We start from the raw sequence: 11,578 nt of genomic DNA, 5'->3' as shown, positions 1-11,578 counted from the left end.
CTGCTGCTGGGCTGGGAGACGGTGGAAAGGATGTTGAAGACTCCAGAGAACAGCTACAGACTCTTTCTCACTACAAGGTGGAGAAACAGACTCCAGAAGCTCTGCTGTCTGTCAGGTTCACTACATGTACAGAAATATCACGGCGGTCCTCACCTGTTCCTCTTCCTCCTCTTCTGTTCCCACTGCTGCCTGTTCTTGTTTCAATGACCCATAAGCTAGCGTTTCAAACACTACAGAACCATTAAACCCAATGGACCCCAGCTGCAGCAGACTCAGGTCCAGGCTTGTTTTTGTGCCTTGATCCAAGAGTTCTTTTGGTTCTTGGAGGACAAACAGGGTCCGGTATTTCAGTTTTAATGGGTCAGACAGGACGAGGTTGGGATTTTAGGTCCTTTCACCTTTTCAGATTTTAATTTCTCAATTAACTGAAGCATCTTGTCATCAGAACCAACCCGGTCAGAGTCCACACTGGTTTCAATGAAACAGAGTTGCTCATATGAGGAACTGGGAATGTCTCGGTTCTTGTTGGGTGGACGGACCTGTCTGTGTGTAGATGATTAGGAGATGATTCTCCTCTGAGACCCGGCAGAGACGAAGAAACGGCTTCATCTTCCTGGTGTCTCCCAGCCGGCAGCAGAAAGCTCAGTTTCACTCACTGTTTCATTTATCGTCTGGATTTCCAGAAGGCGCCCTAAACTTCTGGATCCGTCCTGCAGACAGGTTCTGTTTTCACCCTTTTAGAACTGAACATATTCAGTATTTACAGCTGTAAGCTTTAGAAATACCTCCATGAAAAGTATAAGTTAGCTGCTGGATGAGCTCCCTGCTGCCTCCTGTTTTCCACACATCGACTCTAAAGGGAAATGAAACGGGTCGGAGTAGCTGGACGGGTTCAGACTGAGGCAGGTGTTATTGACGGTAAACTCTAACCCATGTTTTGGTCAGTTTTTTCCTTCATCAGCTCCACTACGAGTCCTTTAAAAGGATCCATATGAATCATTTTAGAGATAAAAGACGGAACCGGCTTTAAAACAGTGAATGACAGATTTTATCATCAGTTTCTTTTTAACCTCAACAATAAACCAGAAACATGAATTAAAATCAAATGAAGCCAAAATAACTGCTAATAATTCCTGTTGATGGTCCATATGACAGAGTTCATGTGCAACTTTCATTTTTATCAGTTCAAAATATTTTTACTTTCAGATGTTATTCTTCGTCCCGTTGTCTACATGTCTACCTTTCATCCTTCTTTCCTTCCTTCCTTCCTTCCTTCCTTCCTTGGCTTCCATCCTGGCTTGTCTTTTCCTTTCTTCCTCCTGCCCTCCCCATTCCAGCAGTCTCTTATTTTTCTCGTTATCTCCTCCCTGCGCTGCCTTCAGGTGCCGCAGGATGTTTCAGTCTCCATCTCTGTGTTTTTCTGATCCAAACAAGTTCATAAACACGAACTTTTCCGAGCCGCTAGTTTTCATTCTCCAAACTGTTCCAAATGAATCTCCCCAGAGACCCAACGCAGCACGTTCTCCTCTTCTTCCCTGTGATCTGCATCGACGCCTCAGCCTGCTGTCCCATGATTCCTAGCTGTTTAATAATAGATGTTCTGCAGGGCTTCGTCTCCATCTCTCCTTGCTGCTCTTTCATCCCACCAGCCTTATTTCTCTGTGTTTTGTTTTCCTTTTATGGTTGAGGTTAGGAACGATTCCTGCTGTTTTTCAGCCCCTTTATTTTCTTTTTATTCAACGTTTTCCTGCAGATTCAGCACAGTTATGGACCTCAGGCTGTTTTAACGTATTTGTATTCAAATCTATTGATTTTTATCCTGGAAAACCATCAGGACTGATCATATTTTCAACAGAACAAATTAATCCTAAAGGTTCAGTTTGTAATTGATTTCCTTGGAATGATGCTGAAGTTTTAAACCATAAATGTGCTGAATCATGGCTCCATGATGGAAAAAACAGCTTAAAAGTTTGGATTTCTGTAAATATGTTTAATTGGTGGGAAAAGTTACATTTCAGGCTCCAGATTTGACTTCTTACACAGAAACTTGTCTCCTTTGTTGCGCCCTTTCAGTCTTACTAGAGATCCATTCTAAACCTCCTGATTGGAAAGAATCTGATTTACTCGGGATGCTCCGGGTTCTGTAAGAATTCTTTATAGTTAAAACCCAGTTTTCTTCTTTGTAGATTAAACTGCCCCGGTCCAGATCTGTTCGTGCTAGAAGCAGATGGCTGCAAAAGTAGCTGAATATTTTATTCTGACATAGAACCAGTAAAACCCGACTTTTCTTTGGGAGAGAAGGGGAAGCAACCGATGGAAATCGTGTTTTCCTAATCCCGTTATTAAAGGTTTTCCCAGGAAAAAAGGAAACTGCAGGTTCTGACTTTTTTTGCGCAGTGATCAGATGCAGAATCATCCAGGTCTCAGTAACCAGAACCACAGTTACATGTTCTGGATGTCTGAATCCAAACCTTTCTGTGTAAAATAAACCTCCAGCTTCATTAGAATCAGTGTCCAATTCAAACACAGTCGCCTTTAACATTCTTCTGGACTGAAATAAATCTGATCCATAAGAAGGTTCTCCCGACCTGGTTCTGTTTCTTTTAGATTATTAGTGTGGGAAAGCATGTGAGCCGGTTCCGTCTGGATAGACATAAGATGCCAACATTAATCTCGTTAAGATTCCCAGTCCTCAGAGTATGCTTGGTTCTGGTTCTGTTGGTTCTAATGCTTAAGGTCCACCAGGAAGCTCAATATTTGGTTTGTTGGGTAAGATTCTGTAAAAACTGACTAGATCCATGAAGTTAAAGATGAATCTTCCTGTTTGTGAAAGTACTGCTGTTCTGATGCCTGGCAGCACCAGAACCAGAGCTTCTGCTCCTCATGTTCCTTTAGTCTGCAGATGTTTTCCCGACCAACCACAGATCACACTATAACCACAGTTTTCCCTCCTGCTCTCTGGGACCATCCCACTGGTTTCTCCTGGTCTTGTCTGCAGGGTTGTGGGTTTTAGCTGATTGTTGGAGGTTCGGACCGTTTATAGGAGAACCAACCTGTAAGACACTATTCCTGTTCATTGCTGTCTTGTTTTCCCTGAAGCTGCTGAGTAATCAGAAACATTATGGTCTTTTTAAATTATTGATTGTACAGTTCAAGGCAATGTGTATGAAGAGACTTTTTCACAATAAAACTTGAATGTCAGAGTTGATGTGTGTTGATTTTACTCTGATCTTACAACAAACTTCATCTCCTGCTACATCTGAATGGACCATGTGCTTCAATGGGTTTATTGCAGAATGCTGCCATCTGCTGGACGCCCCAGGAAGCAATAAATCACAGCAGTTTGAAATAATAGGATTTCTATTAAGCTTCAATAAAACTATCTGTACTCAGGTTTAACTGAATTACAACGTTGAGAGGTATGTTTAATGTCTCAATCGTCGTGATTCTTGCTTACTGCTAATGAAAACCTAAAATTCAGTTTTACAGTAAAATAAAACAAGACTAATAAAAGACTATTCTGTTATGGCCTACATAGAATAGAATAGTCTTTATTGTCGTTATAGGGGGTTACAACAAAATTGAGGGTGTTTGCACTGGGCTACCATACACCACAGTAGGATAAACAAACTAAATAAGGCATTTAAGAAGATTTTCTTTTAAAATAGAGATATGATAGATGAAGTTAAAATATACACTGCAGAAGGCATGATGTGTTCAACAGAAAATATATACTATATAATAGTAAACAGTGAATTTGTGCAGCCGATTATCTTTTGGGCTGTGTTTATGACCCTCTGCACCGCCTTCCGAACCCGAAGTGGAGCCGCTGTTGGGCCTTCTTTACCAGGGCTCTGATATTGTTGGTCCAGGAGTTGTGTGTGGAGATGAGGGTGCCCAGGAACCTGAAGGTGGTGAAAGTTTAAACCTGTTCTCTGTCTATCAGCAGGGGAGTGTGGTCCTGTCTGATCTTCCTGAGGTCCATGATCAGTTCATTCGTTTTGTGGGGAAGGAACTGCAGACTTGACAGCTCTCCAGCAGAGATTCACTAACACCTTCCACAAGAAGGGAAAGCCACAAACGGTCAAGGTAAATGAAAAGTTGAGTGGAGGGAAAAAGTATGGTAGAAAAACGTGCACAAGCAACATGGATAACTGCAGCCTTGAGAGGGATGTGAAGCAAAATCCATTCTAGATGTTAGGGGAGATTCACAAGGTGTGGACTGCAGCTGGAATCAGAGGTTCTAAAGCCACCACGCCTAGATGTATTCAGAACACGGACTACAACTGTTATGTTCCTCATGTGAAGCCACTCCTGAACCAGAGACATCAGAAGTGTCATATCTGGGCTGAGAAGAAAAAGTATCTTGATTCTGGTGCTTTTGGTCAAGATCCAGATCTCATGGTCACAGCTGAGGGAATTTAGATAGTCACCATGAGAGCCTGAATCTGTCTATCCATCTCCCGCTTGAGGGCAAGAGGTAGCCCTGATGGAGTCCAAACCTTGCAGGGAACAAGCTTGAGTATTTGCTGAGAATGTGGACACAGCTCTTACTTTGGTTGTGCAAGGACCAGATAACCGTTAAAAACATCCCTGTGATTTCATCCCGCTGCAGAACCCCCAGATGGTCATTCAAGGGAAAAGATCTGGTACCCCTTCAGGATGGAAGCCACTCTGCTTCTCCTACATCTGAGGCTCAAAGAGGCCAGCAGAACCACATGCTCACTTCCTCGTTGTGCTTCCTGACTAGAAAATGAGTTTTTATAGTAGGACGTGGGAGATGTTAGGTGTGAAGGTGGCTTTTGTTCATATTAAAATGCAGGACCTCACAGAGGATGTCCAGCAGGTCTCTTAACACACACAGGCTCATTGAGTAAAAACCTTTAGAGGAGCTTATTTAAGGCACTTTGTTCCGAAGAAGAAAACATTGGATCACCATGAATCAGGATTTGGTCCAGAGCTTAATTCCCGCCAAGTTTTAAAACTCAGAAGCCACTGAACATGCGTGTCTCCTCAAACCTTTGATGAAGCTCAGTCAGACCAGAGCTACATTCTGTCATGCTCCTCCGGTGCGCTAGGTGGCAGCATAGACCCCAAGGAAAAGCAAGGGGCTGCAGTTTAACGTCGTATTTCTGTTTTACCACCAAGAAAACAGTTTAAAACCTGCAGATTTTCGTCTCGCTTTAAACATCTCCGTCCGCATCATGTCCAGCATCCAGCTCCTCCGGGTGCTGGTTAACGAGCGGCTCTCCGCGGCCGCAGACGAGATCTTCGAGGTGGTGAGGAAAACCATCTCGGGCTACGAGGAGGAGCTGCTGCTCTCCAAACAGGAACTCTACCGGCAGCGTCGGATGCTCCAGGGGGTGGCCGAGTCTCGAGCTAGCCAAGGTGGACACCCAGGTGGGTGAGCTGTCGGTGTGTTTTTAACACAGGCCTCCGGATAGAACTGCGGCTCCGTCTAACTCCCGGCAGCAGGAGGCCCGTCATTGATTTTCGTTTGACTAATGAACAATAGAAATCTGTTTTTAGTTCAGTTTCGCCTTTTGTCCAATTCTTTTAATATGTCATTTAATATCCTGACCAAATCTGACGTTAAATCTCATTACAGAAAGACTTTACTCGTAATGCGCAGATCCAGTCATTACACTGTGGTAAAAATGATCAGTGCTCCAAACTCGATTTAAAAACTGTTTTAAATTACACATTTTATTATCATGAAAACCAAGGAGCACAGCAGACAGGGAGAGGGGAGAAGGTATAAAGCAGGGTTTGGTTCTAAAACAATATCCCATAAGCATAAGAGGTTCTGTTTGCCACAGAAGACGTAGTGAATGTTGATGAAGGCGCTCTGGTCAGCTGAGACCAAACCGTAATGACCTAATGACCCCACAGTGAAACACAGTGGGAGCTGTGTCATGTGTCATCACATGGAGGATGTTTTTCTTCAGCAGCAGAGGGAAGCTGGTCCGAGTGGATGGAGCTAAATTCAGGACAGTCCTGGAAGAAAACCTGCAAAACAGACAACAACACACTTTATTGTCTGTCCCCTTGGGGGAAATTTGTCGTGGACTGCATATGCTACGATAAACATAAAATACAATTAATACACAAATTGCACATTTACACCACAGTTAACTCAGAAAATGCTCATATCGCTCAGTTGTTCAATAACACACATATTGCACCAGAAAACACACACATTCCAAACAACAACAAACCAGCAATCAGACCCGAGGATAACATGACAGAAATGAATCCTCATATTTGATGTCTGCCTTATTTATTACTGTCGTTACTGAAAATGTTTGTAGTTGCAAATCATCAGCTGAATCTGTTTTTGAAGCAACTTTAATTATTCAGTTTTTTCTTGCAGATGAACCCCAGTTGACCTTGTGTGTCTGGGATGAGGACTTTTCCTCAGATCATCAGCAGAAAGAAGAGCGCCAAGAGCCAGACTGGAGCTCGGATTCAAACCGGGATCCCTCAAGTCCCTGTGGGAGGAGTCAGGAACTGGAGGAGAGCAGCATCATCAAGGTCAACATTACGCCTCCTTATGTGAGGAACGTCATCAGTCCAACGGGCTTCAGCGAGGCGGTTGTCAAAGAGGAAGAAGAGGATCCTCTGCCGAGCACCTCGACCCAGCAGGATGTGGCTGATGGAGACCCCACAAGTTGCAGTGAGGCTGACAGTGAAGAGGAGTGGAGGGCCAACTCCAAATCCCACAGCCAGAGTAGCAGCAAGAAGAAGAAGAAGAAGGCAAAGAAGAAGGTTCCTCGTCCCCCAGTGGCCCCCAAACTGAACCCGACCAAAAAGAACAAGTCTCAGATCTGTTGCAAAGTCTGTGGTAGAGCCTTCCTCCTCACCGTGTCTCTGGTGAACCACATGGAAGCTCACTCCAAGGACATCTGCGGGGTGTGCGGGGAACACTTCAACAGCGAGGAGAGCTTCGACGCCCACCTGAAAACGCACGTGAAGGCAGAAAGCTGCAGCATTTGTGGGAAGTGTTTCACGAGCTGCAGCGGTTTAGAGATCCACATGAGGATCCACACTGGAGAGAAGCCGTTCATCTGCAGCGAGTGCGGGAAGTGCTTCACCACCCGAGCCAACATGGTGCGGCACGTCCGCATCCACACCGGGGAAAGGCCGTACACCTGCACAGTGTGCAGCAGAAGCTTCAACGACTACACCACCCTGAAACGCCACCTGTTCGTCCACTCCGTGAAGAACAGCAGCCTCGGGGAGTCTTCGCGTGAAAACGGTGACCGGAAGAGTTCATCTGTTAGAAAACCGCGAGCCGTGTGTAAGGTGTGCAGTATGACGTTCCACTCCGTGCTTTCCCTGTTGAATCACGGCAAACAACACGAGACGGACCTCTGCTGCGTGTGTGGGAATAATTTCAATTCACCGGAAAGCCTTGCAGTTCACCTGGACACTCACAAAAACGGGAAGGTGTGCGAGGTGTGCGGGAAGTGTTTCGACAGCCAGGGACACCTGGAGATCCACATGAGGATCCACACTGGAGAGAAGCCTTTCGTCTGCACTGAGTGCGGGAAATCCTTCACCACCCGACCCCACCTGGTGCGGCACAGCAGGATCCACACTGGGGAGCGGCCGTACACCTGCAACTTCTGCAACAAAAGCTTCAACGACTACACCACTCACAAGCGCCACCTACTGATCCACATCAAAGACTGCAGTCCAGGAAGCCCTTTTGCAGCTCCAAGTGACGACAAGGAGACCGGTTCAACTCCCAAACGTCCACAGGTGACATGTAAGGTTTGTGGGGTGACCTTCCGCTCCACGATTTCTTTGGTCAATCATGCCAAAAGCCACGCCTCAGAGCTCTGCGGTGTCTGCGGCAATCAGTTCGACTCCGAGCAAAACCTCAAACTTCACCTGAAAACTCACATCAGCAGGAGGGTGTGCGACGTGTGCGGGAAGTGCTTCGACTCTCAGGGCCACCTGAAGGTGCACCTGAGGGTCCACACGGGGGAGAAGCCTTTCGCCTGCAGCGAGTGTGGGAAGTCCTTCAACTTCCGGCAGAACATGCTGCGACACGCCAGGGGCCACACGGGAGAGAAGCCGTACGTGTGCACGGTGTGCGGCCGTGGTTTCAGTGACCGCAGCTTTCTGACGCAGCACCGGAACACGCACACCGGAGAGAAACGGCACCGCTGCCAGGTGTGCGGAAAAACCTTCAACCGGAAGACCTACGTCAGGCTCCACATGATGAAGATCCACACCTCAGACAAGTCTCGGAAAAAGCTGGAAGATTAAAATGTTCGACTCCCAAAACTGACAAAACTTCAGATTGGATTTCAAGCATGAATCCAACAGAACAGTTTAGTGAGTTTATGAACCTCTATTGTGTGTACATTACTGATAGTATGTTAATAATTATGATAATTGGTAAAAATGTGTCTAAAGCCGCAGAACATAAGAATGAAGTTATTGAGGAAATCCCACATTTCTTCTTGAAAGGATTGAAGTTTTTTCTGTTAAACCAGGCAAAGATACGGTGTCGCCCTCTAGTGGTGGACTGGCCAAGACCAGCACACGGTCATGTGGGGTAAAAATAAGAAACAAAAATATCCAAAGATGTAAAAACGTCTACAAGACAGAACTGTTGTTGTGGATCAGGATCATAGAGACTGATCCACGAATCATCCCTTTTTAGGGAGGCCCGGTTCTGCCTTAAAGAGTAGGTGAGGAGCTGCTCCTTCTCTGCATTGAAGGGAGTCCGTTTAAGTGGTTCCAGCCTCAGGAAGCCGCCTTTTAGAGGTTTTCTGGGCATTCCCTCGGAAGGAGACTCCTGGGCAGAACCAGAACTTTGATCTAATGACCATAAATTCCTTCTGGCTTGGGATCCCCTAAATGAGCTGGATCTGATGTGATTTTTGGATGAACGGTCGAGGCTTAAAACAGTGTGCTGGGTCCCTGGAACCTCTTTTCCTCTGTGGCCTCCATTAGCCGGCAGAAAGTGATTACAAAGGGACACTAAATGAACAAGTTGAACACTGTGCCCAGAAATGTGCTGAATCTATAAAACCGCTCCCTCACCCTGTCTTCAGCACCAGAAAAATTCAAATCCTACCGTCAGGGTTCTCCTGGCATATCTTATTATCACCGGATGATTCAACGTTAATTCCCCCTTGAGCAAACGGATACATTCCTGCACTAGTAAACGCCAACCAGCAGGGGACTCTGAGTAGAGCCGCTGCTGCTCCTCATCGAAGGGAGTCCATTTAGGTGGTTCAGGTCGTGTCTTTTTCCAGGTTTTCCAGCCTATTAAAGTTTTCTGAAATATGATTTCATGTTTTTTTTTTTTTTGTTCTTGGAGTGAATTCAGATTCTTTTAAATGCATCCCAAAAATAATCTGTTATTTTATTCTTGATGGCTGAAATAAAAATTATTTGAAGAAAATTCTAAATGAAACAAAGTAAAGAGGCAAGAGCAGCCGGGTCGAGACCGCATCCTGGACCGACCCGTGGTTCTGCTGTCTGAGCTGTGCTGAAAATGTTTTCTGAGGCAGTGTTGGTTTTATTTTAACTTCAGTTCCATTCATTGTATTTTCCAGATGTTTGTCCCACCAAGGCTTTTCAATGAGGTTGAGGTCTGAACTTTGACTGGGCCAACAGCCTGATCCTTTTTCAGCCATTCTGTTGTAGATTTCTTGCTGTTTTGGATCATTGTCCAGTTGATGATCCAGTTTGGACCAAGCTTCAGCTATCGAGACAGATGGTCTCACATTTGACTCCAGAATATTTTCATTAGCAGTGGAAATCATGGTCCACTCAGTGGCTGCAAGGTGCCCCAATCATCAGCCCTCCACCGCCATGCCTTGCACTTGTTATAAGGAGCTGCAGCCCTGAGTCCTGCTGCCGTGTTCTTTTCAAACAGTAGTTCTGGAAACTTTTCCAGTGAAACTGTGCTGGTTCAGTGTTTTCCTAATTGTCCTGTCATGAACATTAACGCCCGTCATGCTAACCGATGCCTGTAGAGTCTGAGATGGAGCTCGTGGGGTTATTTTTTGTAATCTCTGAGCTTCACGCTCTGTCTTTGGGCTGGATCTGCTGGGACGTCCACTCCCTGGAAGACGGGTGGCTTTCTGGGTAATCTTTCTTTCTGTACAACGATGGACTTCAAATAGTTTGGAAATGGCCTAACACTCCTTCCCAGATTGAGCAACATTTTGCCCATAAGGCCATTGTTGCTGTCTGTCCATTCTGGATGTTGTTATTCTGTGATTCAGGGCAGCAATCGGACCAGAGGGGCCATTTAGCCCAGCGGAGTTTCCAGTCCTGCAGGTCCGTATCCACCACAGTGGATTCAAATGGCAGAGGCCTGCTGATGACCCACCTCATCTGAAACATGCAGGACGTTGATCCTTGAGGACACCACCTGCTTCAGCCTTTTCCACAGAAGTAACTGATTCAGGTCAAAAACACCAAGACAAGTAATTAGTTATATTTAACTTGACTTAGAAAATAGAAGTTACCAAAAAAGTGTTGTTATAATTCATGTAGGTCCTATAAAGTCTTAAAACCTGCTGTCTTAGACCTGTTTGTGAAGATCAAATGGAGACTTTTAAATGCGATTGTTGCCCGGTCATTCGACCCACTGGGGGCAGACCCAGCACCCCCTGAGAGGGACTATACAGGTCCTTCTCAAAATATTAGCATATTGTGATAAAGTTCATTATTTTCCATAATGTCATGATGAAAATTTAACATTCATATATTTTAGATTCATTGCACACTAACTGAAATATTTCAGGTCTTTTATTGTCTTAATACGGATGATTTTGGCATACAGCTCATGAAAACCCAAAATTCCTATCTCACAAAATTAGCATATTTCATCCAACCAATAAAAGAAAAGTGTTTTTAATACAAAAAACGTCAACCTTCAAATAATCATGTACAGTTATGCACTCAATACTTGGTCGGGAATCCTTTGCAGAAATGACTGCTTCAATGCGGCGTGGCATGGAGGCAATCAGCCTGTGGCACTGCTGAGGTCTTATGGAGGCCCAGGATGCTTCGATAGCGGCCTTTAGCTCATCCAGAGTGTTGGGTCTTGAGTCTCTCAACGTTCTCTTCACAATATCCCACAGATTCTCTATGGGGTTCAGGTCAGGAGAGTTGGCAGGCCAATTGAGCACAGTGATACCATGGTCAGTAAACCATTTACCAGTGGTTTTGGCACTGTGAGCAGGTGCCAGGTCGTGCTGAAAAATGAAATCTTCATCTCCATAAAGCTTTTCAGCAGATGGAAGCATGAAGTGCTCCAAAATCTCCTGATAGCTAGCTGCATTGACCCTGCCCTTGATAAAACACAGTGGACCAACACCAGCAGCTGACACGGCACCCCAGACCATCACTGACTGTGGGTACTTGACACTGGACTTCTGGCATTTTGGCATTTCCTTCTCCCCAAGTCTTCCTCCAGACTCTGGCACCTTGATTTGCTGAATGACATGCAGAATTTGCTTTCATCCGAAAAAAGTACTTTGGACCACTGAGCAACAGTCCAGTGCTGCTTCTCTGTAGCCCAGGTCAGGCGCTTCTGCTGCTG

General features: G+C 45.3%; 1 protein-coding gene across 1 annotated transcript; it reads left to right on the top strand.

Annotated features, from left to right (window-relative positions):
• Positions 1-4,976: 4,976 nt before the first annotated feature.
• On the top strand, positions 4,977-9,309 carry LOC124863663 (zinc finger protein 83-like). The gene is made up of 2 exons (XM_047358081.1): positions 4,977-5,400; positions 6,374-9,309. The coding sequence occupies exons 1-2, from the start codon at positions 5,205-5,207 to the stop codon at positions 8,275-8,277; spliced, it is 2,100 nt and encodes a 699-aa protein (XP_047214037.1). The 5' UTR covers positions 4,977-5,204; the 3' UTR covers positions 8,278-9,309.
• The last annotated feature ends 2,269 nt before the right edge of the window (positions 9,310-11,578 follow it).

Source organism: Girardinichthys multiradiatus, chromosome Y (genome assembly GCF_021462225.1).
Source record: "Girardinichthys multiradiatus isolate DD_20200921_A chromosome Y, DD_fGirMul_XY1, whole genome shotgun sequence".
Classification (NCBI taxonomy): domain Eukaryota; kingdom Metazoa; phylum Chordata; class Actinopteri; order Cyprinodontiformes; family Goodeidae; genus Girardinichthys; species Girardinichthys multiradiatus.
Note: the sequence above shows the minus strand (reverse complement) of the source record. Positions and strands in the feature narration are given on the sequence as shown.